Source organism: Eubalaena glacialis, chromosome 13 (assembly GCF_028564815.1).
Source record: "Eubalaena glacialis isolate mEubGla1 chromosome 13, mEubGla1.1.hap2.+ XY, whole genome shotgun sequence".
NCBI classification, from domain to species: domain Eukaryota; kingdom Metazoa; phylum Chordata; class Mammalia; order Artiodactyla; family Balaenidae; genus Eubalaena; species Eubalaena glacialis.
In genome coordinates, this window is record NC_083728.1 from 58346577 (window position 1) to 58364027 (window position 17451).

At 45.9% G+C, this 17451-nt stretch overlaps 1 protein-coding gene across 1 annotated transcript; it reads right to left on the reverse strand.

Annotated features, from left to right (window-relative positions):
• Positions 1-4123: 4123 nt before the first annotated feature.
• MEFV (MEFV innate immunity regulator, pyrin) lies at positions 4124-16906 on the reverse strand. The gene is given in 12 exon segments (XM_061209850.1): positions 4124-4757; positions 4759-4794; positions 4796-4842; positions 5378-5410; positions 5587-5702; positions 7344-7366; positions 7782-8012; positions 11075-11170; positions 11604-11760; positions 11794-11986; positions 14139-14762; positions 16630-16906. Coding segments are annotated over 12 exon segments (2301 nt in total). The 3' UTR covers positions 4124-4289.
• Positions 16907-17451: the final 545 nt, after the last annotated feature.

The following is a 17451-nucleotide window of genomic DNA, read 5'->3' on the forward strand; positions in this document are numbered from 1 at the left end:
TTGCAGATATAGCTCAGTACAGAATAATCTGACACTTGGGATGTGTGTCAAATGTTTTTCCATGACAGCAGCCCCATCTCTTTCTTGGTCTCCTGTAGGGAAGTGGGATCTCACCGTAATCAACTGAGTGACAACAAATGCAGTTACAACTACATTTTCTAATGGATTTATTTATGGGGCCCAGCCAATAATTCTAAGAACCACAGTTCATTAATACAGGTACAAAAGTGATTTATAATAATCCAGTCTGCTTGTTTTTTCCTAAGGCTTCCTAAGTCCTCAAGACAGGGAGGATATCCCATAAATCAACTTGATTTAAACTTCCTCTCTGTCTCCCTTTGCTTCATCTCTCATTCTTTCTCTAATCTTCCTCTCTCCACTGTCTTATCTCCTTCTGACTATTCATAGGACAGATATTTAGTCTGGCCGTAAAGTTATGTGTTAAGGATATTTTTCCAAGTGATTTGTCTTAGCCATTAGTATAATATCCCTGAAGTTCTAACAAGGCGGCGCCTCAAAGACTAGCTCACTAGCTAGGTAGTAGCTCTATCGATAGAAACTTGATAGGTGAATTGTATAAAATCCTCAAAACCCTAAAGTGTCTTGTTTCTGTTCCTTTGGGAGGTGAGGATAATCAGAGCAGTTTTTGGAGATGCAGGCAGGTTGACTCTGATTATAGCCTGCCAACAGGAAAGTGTTGAAAGACCGGAATTGGGTTAACCCAGTGCACTAACCCCCAGTTCCAGAAAAACAAGAGAAACCTGGAGAAAAAGTAGGAGCATATAGGGACTTCCCTGGTGGTGCAGTGGTTAAGAATCCGCCTACCAATGCAGGGGACACGGGTTCCAGCCCTGGTCCGGGAAGACTCCACATGCCATGAAGCAACTAAGCCCGTGCGCCATAACTACTGAGCCTGCACTCTAGAGCCCACGAGCCACAACTACTGAGCCTGCATGCCACAACTACTGAAGCCCGTGCGCCTAGAGCCCATGCTCCGCCACAAAAGAAGCCACCGCAATGAGAAGCCCGTGCACCACAACGAACAGTAGCCCCCACTTCCCACAACTAGAGAAAGCCTGTGTGCAGCAACGAAGACCCAATGCAGCCATAAATAAATAAATGTATTTAAAAAAAAAGTTTAAAAAATAAACAAAACTAGGAGCATATAGAGGTGTCATCCTTCTTCCCTCTAAGCAAACAGAATATTACTGGGCAGTATCCATAATGTGAGTGCACAGAAGGTCACTTTTTTTTAAAAATTATTTTATTTATTTATTTATTTATTTTGGCTGCGGTGGGTCTTCGTTGCTGTGCACAGGCTTTCTCTAGTTGTGGCGAGCGGGGGCTACTCTTCATTGCGGTGCGCGGGCTTCTCATTGCGGTGGCTTCTCTTGTTGCAGAGCATGGGCTCTAGGCGCGCGGGCTTCCGTAGTTGTGGCTCGCGGGCTCTAGAGCGCAGGCTCAGTAGTTGTGGCGCACGGGCTTAGTTGCTCTGTGGCATGTGGGATCTTCCCGGACCAGGGCTCGAACCCGCGTCCCCTGCGTTGGCAGGCGGATTCTTAGCCACTGCGCCACCAGGGAAGCCCCAGAAGGTCACTTTTAAACGCACACACCTGACAGTGTAACATCAAACAGATGAACATTCTACGAAAATTCACAGTTCTTCCATCAATTTAATATTCCAGGAAGACAGAATGGATAACTTTTATTGCCTGGGCATTTAACAGTAATGCAATATATGATCAAAACAAATTCTAGTGCTTTAGAGTTCCAGCCTTTGCTGAAATGATTAGTCCTTTAGATCTATAGAAAAAATATACTACAGAGAATACCATCTTATATACCAGACTCTTTGTAACAAAAGGCTTTGTTAGTACCCACAGGCTTAATCATTGACTCTGTTAAAAATGATTTCTTTTTTAAAGTTTTTTTTTTAAATTATTATTTATTTATTTATTTTTGGCTGTGTCGGGCCTTCATTGCTGCGTGCGGGCTTTTCTCTAGTTGTGGTGAGCGGGGGCTACTCTTCTTTGTGGTGCATGGGCTTCTCATTGCGGTGGCTTCTCTTGTTGCGGAGCACGGGCTCTAGGCGCATGGGCTTCAGTAGTTGTGACTTGCGGGCTCTAGAGCGCAGGCTCAGTAGTTGTGGCGCACGGGCTTAGTTGCTCCGCGGCATGTGGGATCTTCCCGGACCAGGGCTTTAACCCGTGTCCCCTGCATTGGCAGGCGGGTTTTCAACCACTGCGCCACCAGGGAAGCCCTAAAAATGATTTCTGCTTCTAAGTGATTTTTCATCTTGAGACTTCAAAAGACATTTTTAACAATAAATGAGATAGAAATGCTCAACTAAAGGAAGTCATATTTGTAGCATTTAACTAATGGTCTCATACTGCTTCCTCTTTTCTGAGTATAATTGGTAATTTTCACTTAGCCAAACTCAACTGTCTTATAGCTTTCTGATTTCCACTGCAACCTTGGAGAATACAACCAAAACTATGGATCTTATTAATAGTAGTTTAGACACCCACTAGAGAAAACAATACAAGCAAAGTCGTCTTAATCTCACCCTATAAAAGCCCTCCTACCCCTGGCAGAGTCTCAAAATGGTTCATCCCGTCTCCTCGATGGATACTAAAATCTTTCACTGTTGCCCTGTAGGCCGACATTCTCTTCCTGCTTCCCTGTACCCTAAACTCTGATGCTCTATGGTGGCTCCAGCATGATATGGACTGACATCGGCATGGTTTTGGTCTATGTAATGACTTATTGAAGGCATTCATGTGATTTTTTTCAAGGTCTTTTTCTGTCCATAAACGATTTTTTTTCCCTTACCACCTACTCTAATCTAGCTGAGAAGTCTTGATAGTTTAATGGGTTTTGTTACAAATTCACAAAATAATCTCTCAGTTTCCTGAAGTGATAAAGGTATAGCTGTTTTTACTCACTCTTCCAGTTCTCAGGCAAATAGAAACTGCAGACATATACAGGGTTTGGTCAAAGATCAAAGCGTAGTGGCTCAAAAGTATTTTTTCCTACTTATAATCAGCAAGTCATTCTAGGCAGAATTCTTCTCTATTCCATAGCTTTATGGTGATTAACTAAAATAAAAACATGGAACTAAACACATAGTAAATGTATAATAAATATTATTATTATATATTATACTCTTATTATAGTCTACTTGTTAATAAGAACAAGAACATTGGATTTCAATCATGACTTTAACTCTACTTCCTGTGAATGATAACAAGCCACTTAACCTCTATTTGGCCGCCCTGAAACACTTTACTAGCTCTCCCTGACAGCACAATGAAGTCCAAATTCCTATGCATAGTGCATAAGGCTCTTGACAATATGAGTCTTGAGTTTCCATTCTCATACCACACTGACATACCATCAAAAACCCATCAAGCACTTTAAACTGTAAATCTCATGCTGCTTCATATTGTGACACTTCATATGCCATTCTTCACTTAAAATGCCTTTTCACCACTCCTTTTCAAAATAATTCTTAGTCATTAAGACTCACTTAAAATACTCTGTGAAATTCTCTCAGAATCCTCTATTCAGTTACTACTTGTAATATGCTCACATATTGTTCCAATATATATTTATATTTTAGTACCTATGTTGCTCTGGGCTTATACATTTACTGTTCAGATCCTTACTACAGTTAAGGTTTTCACTAAAAGGCAGAAATTTTATCTTGCTCTCTCTGTAACCTCAGCAACTGGTGCTGCTTTTAGCCCAAAATCAGTCCCCAAACACTGGTAGAAAATAAGTAAATGAACAAAAGGCATTAATTCCAGGCCTCAGAACTCTCATTTGTAAAATTTAAAAGTTATGGTTAATGATTATTTTTGTAAGCTCTATGATGTTATTATTCATAAATAATTTTATTTATAAAAAAAAAAGGGAGGATAGAATGAGGGAACACATCCTTGCCATGGAGTCCTGAGGGAAAACGAGGGTGGGCTCTCTGTCTCAGGAGCATCTTAGGGTGCTAATTCATACAAGGATTTATTAAGCAACAGCTGTGTGCTTCCTTCTCTGAAATCCATGGCATGTCATCAATACATGTGTTCTCTTTACCCTTGGTTTACCAATATTTGTTTACCCAGCTTACTTCTGCTTCTGTTCCATAAGCTCCTTGAGCACAGGGCCTATTCTCTTATTGATTATATTCCCCACAGCAGCTGGAACCCAGTAGGTGTTCAATAATGACTGTTGAATGTATGGATTCAAGATACAGGGCAGGAGCCTGAAGAAAGATGCAAAGTGTTGGATATTCAGTGAGGCCCCTGGCCACCCACTGGATGGATATTCAGAGGATCCATGTTCTCTCCATCATGTGTCCTGGGGCTGAAGATAGGTTGAAGGGGCCCAGAGGAAAAGAAGCCAGTGGATGTTGAGATGTGGGATTTGGCTGTCACAGTGTAAAAGGAAATGTCCCCAGTCTTGTAGTTCAGGAAGATGCCCACATGCCTGGGGGGCTCCCTCATCCGGGTGGAGGGAAAGCTGGACGCCTGGCACTCATTTTACTTCATCATCATTTCTACCCAATAACCATTCTCTGGTGAGAGAGCCATATTCTCCTTGCTGCTCGTGGCTGCCTTGCAGACACCCAGGACCCACCCTGTCTTGTCTCCCACCTTCACTTCTCAGTAATGGCAGCTAGAGAGCAAACTCAGAGAGCCCAGGGCAATGTTTCAGCTATAGAATCTTTCTGGACTAGCAGGTAGACGGTCCCACTTTTTTTCCAAGTCTCACACTCTTCAAGTCATCAGAGAAGATGAAAGATGAGGTTGGGGTGGGCAGCTTCTGCTTCCAGAATCACATTAACTGCAGAGAGAATTAGAATTCCTAGCTTGAGGTCCATGGGCAACATCCCCACAGGGTTCTCCCCACATCCAAGAAACGTGGACAGGGTCGTTCTTCTGGAATGCACCGGGGGACAGCACAGGGACCCAGCAGGCCAAGTCTACTTGCCTCAGGGTGCCTGACCACCAGTCAGTCCTGGAACTACAGAGAAAAGGAGATGGGAAAAATCCTGAGCATTCCCATTCAGAGGGCTAAATCTACCCTGGTCCCCACAACAAGGAAAGACAGTGACTCCCTCTCCCTGCTCAGGACTCTGCTTCCTCTGCTTGGATATAACCCCATTCCTCTCTGGTACCCAGGCCTGCCTTGGATACTCTGTGTTCTGGTGAGTTGACAGCCAACGACCCTGGCACAGAGCCTGTGAGGACTTGTCATGACTTTTCTCCCACCTTTGTTACAGGTGTTTTCTCTTTTCTAAATAATTCCCAGAAATCAACAGCACAAGGGAAAATTGCAGTAATCCCTGGCCAACACATACTACCACCACTGGACTCACCGTTGAACATTTCCATTTCTGAACGCAGGGTTTCTAAAAGGAGAAGGAGTTTGAGTTAGTTTCCCGGATAGGGACAGATCTGGGAGGGGCTGAAGGCAGAGTCAGAAAGGCCATGGGGGATGGAGAAGGGACACCAGGGGGCTCCAGGCTACGTGGCTCTCAGGGAGGAGGTGAGCAGGCGCCTCCCATCTTCCCACAAGCCCACCTACCCAAGAAGTGCCTCATGCGCTTCTCCACAAACTCTGATTTCTGGTAGAGCAGGTGGATCTTTTCTTTCACCTCTGGAGGGGTGGCCCACAGCTCAGGGACAGTCACCTTCTTGGCCCTAGAGACAAAAGATCGTTGGCCAAAGAGGACTGGAGCATGGGGGTAGCCCAAGGTCTCATGCGCTGGAAGGGAGGTGCAGCCTCCACAGGGCACACCCAGTCCAGCCTTGGCTTCGCAAAGAAAGTTCTCCCTGGGCTTCCAAGTTCTAAACACTGGTCCTCAACTCTGGCCATGGATTGGCATCACCTGGGGGAGTTTTAAAAACCACTGATATCAAAATCACAGTGAGTTTTGATAATGGCCATAAAGTGGTACTGATGTTGAAATGCTCAGCCCAGAATTACCTATGTCAAATTAATTACACTTCCCTGAGTCTTTTTCTTTCTATTGAAATAAAAATGATAATTAAGTGAGAAAAATAAACACAATGAGATACCACTTCACAGCCATTAGGATGGCTACTATTTAAAAAAAATAAAAACAAGTGTTAGCAAGGATATGGAGAAATTGGAACCCTTGAGCATTGCTGGTGGGAATGTAAAATGGTGTAGACATCATGGGAGATAGTACTCTAGTTCCTCAAAAACCTAAACATAGAATTACTGTATGATACAGCAATTCCACTTCTGGGGATATACCCAAAAGAAGTGAAAGCAGGACTCAAACAAATATAGGTATGCCAATATTCATAGCAGCATCATTCACAGTAGCCAAAAGGTAGAAGCAACCTAGTATCTACTGATGGATGAATACATAAACAAAATGTATATACACATGATGGAATATTATTCAGCCTTAAAAAGGAATGGAATTCTGGCACATTCTACAACATGAATGAACCTTGAAGACATTATGCTAAGTGAGGTAGGTCAGACACAAACACAAATATTGTATGATTCCACTTATATGATGTAGTTAGAGTAGTCAGATTCATATAGACGGAGAGTAGAATGGTAGTTGCCAAGGGTTGGGGGAGGGGAGATTGGGGAGTTGTTTAATGGTAGGGAGTTTCCATTTGGGAAGATGAGAAAATTCTGGGGATGGATCCTGGTGATGGTTGCACAACGATGCGAATGTACTTAAAGCCACTGAACTGTACATTTTTAAATGGTTAAAATGGTAAATTTTGTTATGTATATTTTACCACCAAAAAAATACTTTAAAAAATTGATGCCTGGGTTGTACTCCTGAAGATTCAGGTTTAATTTGTCTGCTGGGACCTGGATGTCAGGATTTTGTAAAGCTCCCCCAGGCGATTGGAAGGTCCAGCCTCTTCCCCTCCCCTCCCCTCCCCTTCCCTCCCCTCCTCTTCCCTCCCTTCCCCTGCCTACTGGGCTTAGCAGATCCACTCCTGGAAAGTGCTTCCCTCGCTGTGGCCACAAGCACTCCTGCAGGAACAGTTTTCATAAGGCGAATTGCATGGGACACAGTCTGTTAGGGGGGGTTTCTTATGAAGCCACCACCACACAACAGGCCATGTTCATTTGGTCCAGTCTTTGACCCCATGCTCCCCCTCCTGACTGTGCTCCCATTCTTGCTACACAAGTCCAGAAAGGCCTTCACCTTCGGAAGCTGCAGGAGATGGGAGGACCCAGGGAGGAGCCACAGGCCCCGGGTTGGGATCATCTCCCTCCTAGGTCTGCCTCCCCAAATGCTTCCTGCAGGACACCCAAGGAATCATCAGGGGACCTCTTGGTACCTGTGCAGGGTGACTCCGATGTCCTAGGAGAGAAAAGAGGGAAGTTCTCTATTACCAGTCTCATAGGGGCTGTGCTGACTTCTGGCCTCTCCTCCTGGGCTCCCAGCCCCACAGTGTCAGCAAAAATGGGGCACCTCTCCCCAGTTCTAATTCTAATCTGCTGAGGTGGCACCCCGGCTGGGGCCTGCACATAACTGTACCCAAACTCTGCTGATCTCTTCTGGGAGATGTCACGGGATCCCCTAGATACTGGGCCATCCTGGGCTCCTGAGAATTCACTGAAGGGGCCTGGGCATTGTGGGTCACCAAGACCAAGTCCCACCCCCGGCCCTAAGGGCCTTACCCACTGGCTTGGGCAGAGCTGATGGCAGTGCTGGGAGCCCATGTCACCCTACTGTGCACAGTGGATGGGGGAAGGCCAGACCCAGCCACACTTACCTTCATAAGCTCCCATTCCGGCTGGCACTGCTTGGCCTCCAGCTCCCCAATCAGCTTGTCGAGAAGGGCGATGTCCCTTGTCACCCGGGTGCCATATGTCTCCCTGAGTTGGCCAATGGTCTGGCCCAGCTCCTCCAGACAGGCCACAAAGAGCTGCTCTTGCTGCTCTAAAAACTGGCATAACTGCTCCAACTGGTACTGGATTCTCTGCTTCTGGGTTTCAGCTTGTTTCTGGGGAAACAGAAGTCAGGGAGGTGTAGGGGCCTATGCGGTGAGATAGACGTGTGTGCCCAGGGAACCCGCAGAAGCCCACCTCCTGGAGGTGGGTAAGAGCAGGCTTCCTCAGCCTCTTGGAGGCCTGAATTCCAGAGTAGGAGGCAAAATGGGCTGGAACCTTCCAGAACAGGTTGGCTTTTGGAAAATGCCCTAAAACCTGGTAAAATGGATTGAATTGTGTCCCCTCCAAAATGTATGTGTTATAAGTCCTAACCCCAGTACCTGAGAATATGATCTTATTTGGAAATAGGGTCATTGAGGATGCAATTAGTTAAGATGAGGTCGTGCTGGAGTGGGGTGGGCCACTGGAGTGGGGAAATTTGGACACAGATACATACACATGGAGAATGCCATGTAAAGAGACACAGGGGGAAGGAGACACCTAAAAGCTAAGGAGAGAGGCCTTGGAGCAGCCTTCCCTCACGGCCCTCAGAAGGAAGCAGCTCTGCCAACACCTTGCCTCCAGAACTGTGGGAGGCATACATTTCTGTGGTTTAAGCCGCCCAGTTTATGGTACTTTGTTAGGGCAGCCCCAGAACACTAAGATAACTGGTGTCAACTTCTTCCTTCCTTGAAAGGCAGCGTGAGGATTGCATATGTCTGGAGTCATAAACAGACAAGGTCAGGACCACAAGAGTTCTCTCCGCTCCCCGACAGTCTCAGACTACCCTGAAAGGGGTCAGTCAGTCCATCTATTTGAACGCAAGTGAACTTGACTTCCAATACTCTTGCACACTGGCCAACCATGACCTCTTCTGCCGTCCTCTTTCTCATCATCACTAAAAAGCTTCTGTGGACATGTGAAGTGGCTCTAGGGCATCTTTCCTTCCTCCAAGGAGGGAGAGGGCCCTTCAGATCTACTAGGACTGGACAGAAGAAATCTCATTTTTGGCTCAAAAGGACAGGATTAAGTCTTTAGTTCTTTTGAACCAAAAAAGTTTCTTCACCTTTTGTCGTAGTTGTTTTTAATATGGGCACATTCATTTATTAGCTAAACTGATACATACAATTAACAAAAAATACTAGTGGACAGAACTCTGGTGTAAATTCCAGAGAGCCCAGGGCCTCACAGGATGCTTCGTGGATGTTTGCCCAGCTCCTGTTCCCCCGCCCACCGTAGTCCCTTAGTCGACATTCGAGAGTGGTTCTGATGTTGCTTGGTATTTTCTTGTAATTAAGGAGTGAGACTATAAACTCGATGTGTGTGGAACCTCACTCCTTCCTCTGTGACATCAGCAACCCTGCTGAATCACGTCCTGGGTTTCGGGTGCGGAAGAGTGTTCTCTCAGTCTTTAGAATGCAGCACCGCAGACATGCACCTGTGCATCTGGTCTGCACGAGTCACACTTTCTCCAACACTTTCTAAGTCTAGACCATCAACAAAACAATCAACCAAGGCTGGGCTGTGGCATTTGCCATTTCTGTGGTGTTGATATTCCCACCGTGGCCAGTTTCAAGTTTCCAATGTGATGTTCCTAAACATGGAGTCTGGAACACTTCTTGTTGTTGTAGATGGCAGTAACGTGGACTTTTTTTTAAGAGGACAGGTCAGTTGTCTCATTCAATGGCCTATATTCTAAAATTCTATAATTTTGCTCATGATTAAATTCAGGAGAAACATTTGGGGCAAGAATACCATAGACCTAATGCCATGCTCATTCTAGCATACCCCACTGGGAGGCAAAGACTGTCCAGTTTGCCATCACCATTATAGTCATACTAGGATTGATGCTTGGTAAAGGAAGCGTCTACCAGATATCGCTACTGTAAATATATATTATTTCCTTTACAATTCCTAAGTAATTTGGGGAGTGGTACTTTGAGAGTGTGTAAATATCCTGTTCTCTAACGATTTTCTCTAAAAATTTTAGTATCTGTTGCTGATCCCTGTCGGTGTCAATTGTATAGTGGAAAATTTCTAATTCAATTATTCTTCTATACTTGTTTTATCTGGCTTTCTGCTGTAAAGAAGAGCTTTCCCTACCCCTTCCCTATGATTAAAAATTTTTCTTTTAATTATTGAAAAAAGGAGGAGTAGAAGGCAAAGGCCTGAAAACAGCATCTCCTTTCCACAGAGCCCGTGTCACTGTATCTTAAGGGAAGGCTGGACCCTCTTGTCTCCCTGGGTTCCCCTGAGCAGCCCAGGCTCCTGCCTCACCCTCCTTGGGGGGGCACCCCTGACCTCTGCTCCATCCACAAGTTCCAAGCCACCTGGGATTATAGGAAAGGGTTTTCATTTTACTACAACTCAAGAGTTTCCCAAAAGTCAGACACCTGGACCAATGCCACCCTCCTCCCATTCTGCCCTTTGTTATCTTTGCCTGTTTCCCACTGCAGTTTGGTGGGTCCCTGAAGAAGTTTGGAACTCAGAGTGGGAGACAGGATCCAACCAACAGAAATGCACCAGACAAATCAAGGCTCTGTGGGTAGGCTCCTTCGCATGCAGGGAAAACAGGAGCAATTTAACGCATCCGAGTCTGGACAACAGCTTAACAGGAAGGCCACTAAGTTGTACTTATTGAAATCTGTGGCGTTGCAAAACCACAGTTTTAAAGAAAACGTCTACTTTAAGCATTTGAATTTTAAAAATCAACATGGTTTTTGTAAAAAAAAAAAAAAGTACAGTAGACCACAACAACAATTATAAAAACAATACAGAGGAGTATTTAAAGTTGAAAAGTCTCTCCTCCCCTTTCCTCAATCCCATTCCTCAGCTACAGCCACTGGCATTCGTTTCTCTAAACCATTTTGTGGTGAGTCTAAGAAAGCATGACAGGGTCCTGGGAGATGCCACTTCTTGCTTGCTGGAGGTGGTTTCCCTCCCCAGGGACAAGCTCATCCTTTGACACCTGTTATTCCCTGCCCCCCAAAAGCAGGTGATTCTAACTATGTGATTGGCTCTGCTTCCCTGTGAACCAGTACAGGACCTCAGGGACCCCTGCTCACTCTCGGTTCCCTCCCTCCTTCTGCAGGGGTGAATCCAGGCAAAGACTGGCCACAGACCACCCTAGCCTTACCAGGGAGTTTGCTGTCTTCTTATCCCCCTGAGATCTCTGCTCCTCTCCAGATTTTCTCAACTCCTTCAGATGCTCCAGCTGCTTCTGAATTTGTTCCTGGAAAAAAAGAGCACTTGTCAAAGCTTGAACTTGGCTCCTGCCATCTTGGTGCCAACTCTAGATGGGAAAACTTGCTTCAGGGAATAAAGCTGAGGGTGAGGCAGCCAAGAGCACAGGGAGAGGTACCCAGGAAAGAGGAAGAATGAATCCATCACACCAAAGGAAGCAGAGCCAAGAGGCAGTGAGAAAGATTTCTAATGACCTCTTGTGAGCACCTGGATTCAGCCATACCTGAAGCTAGTTCCCATAGACCTCTGAGCTACATGAACCAGTAAATCCCTCTTTGCTGGCTTGCTTTGTATTGTGTTTGCCATTTACAGCCCAAAGATGCTGGCCAGTGCACCAACTCCCAGGGTTTTGGGGGAAATGAAGCAAGTCCCGATGTGTTCAAGTGCCCAGCAGAGAAGGACCCCAATGCAGGAAGCCCTACCTTGTATTCCAGGGCGGCCTCCTCGATGGGGCGAACCCGGTGGCCTCGGTGCTCCTGACTCAGCCCGCAGATGAGGCAGATGGGTTCCCCGTGGTCCTCGCAGAAGAGCAGCTGGACCTGCTTCATGTGACGCTCACACTGTGGCAGGGACTTGGGGCTCAGGCTGGCCATCTGCAGGCCGTCCTGCCACTCGAGGCTTCCATGGCTCTTCCCCGGGAGCAAGTCCTGGCACCGAGGGCAGCTGGATGAGTGGCCGCCTGAGGCCTCAGGATCCCTAGAAGCAACGGAGCAGCTGCAGGAAACATGCACGCAGCTGCCACCAAGTGGGTCTCCTTCCTGGGCACGGCAAAGGGGACACACAGCCTTGTCCTGCAGCCTCCCTGGGGACATAGCAGTGGAAAAATCTCATGAGTGACAAACCCAAGATGTTACCAAGGAATGCTGCAAATCACAGCTTAGCGAGAGTCCGTGCCTGGGATACGTACATTCTCGGTTAGACTGAGGCCTCTCCCTAGCTTGTCCTCCCCCGACTTCCCTCCAGCGAGGTAGCAAAGGAGCCACTGGGACTGAGGGCTAAGGGCTAGATCTCATACCAGTCCTGAGGATTGGAATTCTTGGGCATTTATCCTAAAGAAAGGCCTTTTGCTACAAATTCTATGCCTTCCTCCTGCACGTACACTGATACAGGTGATATAAAGACAGTAAGACATTCTGACTGGTGTTTGCCACTTAACCACCACCTAGACTGCTCATAACTTGCGTAGAGCTCCCAAGGGATGGTGACTTGCTCATGGCCAGACCCCCAGCCCCTAGCAGAATCCCTGGCATGTGGTGAGCATTTGGGAAGTGCGTGTTGAATGAAGGAATGAATGGGCCACTGCTCACATCCAGATTCAGGAAGCATGAAGTGAAAGTAAAGAAGGGGACTTTACAAGGCTGAAGGGTATAGCCCACCGTGATGACCTACAGCTGTGACCAGCTCTGCCCCAAGACCATAGCACAGCTTCATAAAGCAGAAATGACAGGAGATACAGGAGGAATAGAAACGCACTCAATCCACGAGTCCCCTCCTGCCTCCTCCTCTCGCAGGGTCCCAGGAATTCATATCACATCTGCAAGTGAGACTGCAAGCTCCCCAGTGACCGTTTTCCCCTCCTTCCCTTGTGATAGCTTTGATTGCTGTCCATATGGCTGTTCTCCGCTCCCCCCCCAAAAAACTACATTTCTTAGCCTCCCTTGCAGTTAGATGTGGTCATGTGACTCCAGACACACCTCACTTCATTGCACTTCACTTTATTGCCCTTCACAGACTTCATTTTTTACAAAATGAAGGTTTGTGGCAACCCTGTGTTGTCAGATGATGGTGAACATTTTTTAACAAAGTGTTTTTTTTTTGCAATAAAGTATATTTAAATTAAGGTAGGTACTTTTTTTTTTTAGACATAATGCTATTGCACACTTAATATAGATGATAGTATAGTATAAACATATGTACCGGGAAACCAGAAAATTCATGTGACTTGCTTCACTGCAATATTCACTTTATTGCAGTGGTCTGGAACCAAACCCACGACGTGCCTGTACATTCTGGCCAAGAGGAAGTAAATGGAGGCATCACGAGCGGCATCTAGAAACTTCCGAAAACCTTCCCTAAGTGATACTATTCTTCTTTGTCCCTCCATCCTGCTGCCTGGAATGAGGATGCCACCATCTGAGACCACGACCTTGAGAGCAAACTCTGTAGAGCAGAAAAGCAGCAGGAGCTTGGGTTCCTGACCATGGGGTACCACATTTGTCCTGGACCACCTGTGTGTCATTTATGTGAAAGAGGAACAAACGTCTATCTTGTTTCAGTTATGTTATTTTGGCGTTTCTGTCATTCACAACCCATCACCATCCTAATTTCTGCCTCTTTAGTAAAAGAGACCTAGGACTTTAGCCAACAGCTCCCTCCCTGCCCAGAGAGAGGCGAATAGCAGAATCGCAGCCCCATGACATACTGCCATGAGGTATTGTGAGAAGGTGATATTTGTACCCAGTCTTTCTCAGATGTTCAACCTGGGGTCCATGGAGCCCTTGGGAATTCTAAAGAAGGACTTCAGAGTGTCTAAGAACTAACTAACTGAAATGTATGCAACATTTTATGAAAATGTGCAGATATGCATTTTTCAGGATTCAGAGCCTACATCAGATTCTCAAAGGGTGGAGGACCTCAAGGGGGACCCAGGGATCCAGTGAAATGAATACAGTGGGGATAAAAGCAGGTTTGCAGGGGGAAACCTGCAAAGGTCATTATTCCTAAGGATGCCAGGTCTTCTGGATTCTGAGGTCCTTTCTTACCTGAAGATGGAGGGACTTCTGGATTTGAAGGATCATGGAACACACCACCTACCACCTCCTCCAAGGTCTTAGAGGTCTTTGGAGCCTCAGTTCCACTCTTCTCTGAAGGTACTGTGGACTCTGGATGCTCCCAGATCTTCTTTCCAGCCAACGATACACTGGAAAGTGTATTCCTGAGTGCTCCCCCCTCCAGAGTCATGGCGTGTTCTGGATTCCTGGAGCCTTTCTCTGCAGCCACAGTAGCCCCTGTGTTCAGAGTGGCTGCTGGGCCTGGATTCTCACTTCTCATTTTCTCTTGAAGCAGAAGAGTTTCTGGGTTGAGAGGTTCTGTCTCTCCTGGAGAAATGGTAAATTCAAGACTTTTGGGTCGCTTCTTTCCTGAAGGTAAATATGCTTCAGATATCTTAAATTCTTTCCTTCCCAGGGACCCAGCAAACGACCCACTGGAGAGTCCTTGGAGCCTTCCTGCAGAGCTGGCGTTCCTGCGCAGCCTGACCCCTGCATTGCTCCCCTTCTCCCCCTGTGGCTTGCTGGGAAAGGGGCTTCTCTTGGAAGACAGAGTTGTGTTCCTGGCCCCTGGCTTGCCCTGCACATCCAGGACCTCAGAGCCTTTCTGATCTCTCCGTTTGCCCAGAGGCTTCTTCTGGGGTCCCCTTCCAGCCTCGGGCTGGATGGATGGTGGGCAGCCAGCCCCATCACCACTTTGTTGCTGCTTGTCACCTTCCAGGCCATCTGGTATCTTCAGACTCTTGGGCTTAATCTCCCCAGAGGAACCAGACATTGCTGAACTGTCTGTGTCACTTTCTTTTACCTGACACCCTGAAAAGACAATGAGATGAAAAGGCATGAAAATGTCCGGTGCTCAGGTTCAAGGTTTGGGGGAAGGGAGAGAAGACAGAATCCCTTTGGAAATTAGAGAAGTTCAGGACATTCTAGACAACAGCAGTCAATTACCATTAAATAAGAACATACTAATTATCTGCTATCTTATTTCTGAAATAGTGCTTTTCAAACTTTTTAGGCAGGAGAGCTTGTTTCCAATATAAGGTCTTACATAGAATTCTTAATATATAAGTGAAAACCCTAGTTTATTGGTATACATTTGTGTGCGATTTACAGATCTACAAAGCTCACTTATCAGTCAATAAAGATCGGCACAAAAAATTGAAATCGGGGTCATGAAGGACAGTTAAAACTTCAGAAACTAATTTATTTTGGGGTTTTATTTCCCCCTTTGGTTTCATGAAGTGAAGAAAATCCTAACTCAGATAAGTGTAAATGGTAATTTTTTTTAAAAGACAGCTTGCCTGGAAATTTCAGAACAATGTTTAATTAAACAGAAATGACAGGAAGGGCTGAATTCCAAGGTCTCCATAAAAAGGAGTTCAAGCATGAACTGTCACACTGATGGCCTCCAATATTTTAAAATTTGGTTAATGACTCATTTTAATATGAATTTGTTAGTTTTGTAAGTTAAACAATTAATAACAATTGAATCAAGTATTTGCTAACATTCTAAAGAATCCCTGAAATGTCTTCCTGGGATACAATTTGAAAACCACTACTTTAATAAAGAAATGAAAATAACCTATAATTAGCACCTTAATTTTTGGTTTGAAAAGCCCTTATTAAAATTAAACTTGCTTAAAACACTTTGCTATTGGCTTTCTAGGAAAAATATGTTATGAAAACTGGCTCAAGAACTGGTAAGAAACCCTGAAGAGATGAATAACCAGATTTTAAAATACAAAAAATTAATTTTAAAATTCTACTCATCAAATTACACCAGACTCAGATTACAGTTTAGCTTTATCACTCTTTCAAAGAGCAGAGAATTTTTATGTTATGTAAACTCTTCTACCTCATAGAAGCACATGGAAAGCATTCCTAATGTATTCTTAAAGTCTAGAAATAGAAGAAAAATTCAAACATCGAAAAATAGTTTTTTAAACTGATCACAGATTAGCCCCCCCACACCCCAAATCTCCAAAAAAAAGTCTTTAAAAGCAGAAATCAAATAGGCCACAGTCTTTGATCACAATGTAATAAAATCAGAAAGTTACGGCAAAAGAGTAGCAGAAGAAGGATAAGGAAGGAAAAAAGGAAAGAAAGATAAGATGAAGGAAGAAAGGAAGAGGGAGAGAGAGAAGGAAGGAGAGAAAGAAAGACAAAGAGGAAAGGAAGGAAGGAAAAGAAAAGGAAGGAGAAAGTCCTTTTAGAATTTTAAAATATCTTTGTAACATGTGTTAGAGAAAAACTCAAAACTGAAATGAGGTGGATAACAATGAGATTACCCATCAACCCTGTTGACAGGAGTGGTTAGTTTTCTTGCTCACCCAAAGATACTCATCTGTAGGTAAGTGTTAATGACAAATGAAGTGAGGAATTCTCTACCAACAGGCATCCAGCTCCTGCCTTTCCTGATCCTGCCCCATAGTCAGAACCTCATGCTTCTGGGTTTTTTTAAAAAAAGCCATTGAGAGCCTTAGCTTTACTCCAGCTTCCAAGACCAGAGAGGGGGGAAAGGACTTGCTTGGCTGAAGTCACCGCGGTTGTTGCAGACCTCGGACTTCTAACCACCAAGTCAGGACGCACTGGTCCGAACTGGTCCCTCTTGCACCTTCCACCCCACTCTGCAAACAGCCAGCAGTCGCAGTGGGAGAGGAGGGCGCGTGGGGCCGCTTACCTGGGCCGATTGCCCTGTTGAGCTCCTCTGCCAGAAGGTGCTGGTTGATGGCCCTCAGGACCTGCAGGGTCAGCCGCACGGCATCCTCCTCCCCGTAGTGGGTGACCAGCAGAGTGGCCAGCTTCACTGGCTTGGCTGTCTGGAGTTGGCCCCGGGGAATCCGGGAGTGCTCCTTCTCCAGGCTGGTGTTCTGCAGCTTGAACTTGAACTTCTCGAAGTCATAGGGCACCAGCTCTTCCAGGGAGTACAGCAGATGGTCACTACGGGTCTTGGCCATGGCGTTGACCAGGAGAGGCTGGAGGCAACTGTCTGGCTTCTGAGGGGAGAAACAGCTGTCTGTCCTGGAGCCCAGAGGGAGACTAAGAAGCAGCTTGTGAAATAACGGAAAAGGCACAGGAAATGCTCTGTGTTTTGGTGGGAACTGAGACTAAGGCTGTGAGTGTGTCATTGTTGGTTTGTGTTCTCTTTCTTACAGATTCAGAGGCTTTTCCAGCTGGGAGGACTCAATGCCTTGTCAGACACGTGGTCGTCAGCACCCCAGCTCTCACTGACTTGGGCTGGACTGCGGAGTGGTGGATAAGTCTTTGAGGAAGGGTCTGGGATTGGATTCCAGATTCTGGATCTTTGGGCAGGCAGTCAGATGCTTCCCTCTCCCCTCCCAGGATACGGGGGTGGGGGTGGGGGGAACAGAGCCCCTGGTCCCATGCTGGAGAGAACCATGATGAAGGTCAGCCCCTCTGGCCAACTGCTCTCCTCCAGACTTTTGGGGTTTTATTGACCCTCTGGAGCCAATGACAGGGGGATGGGGAGCAGCAAATACAG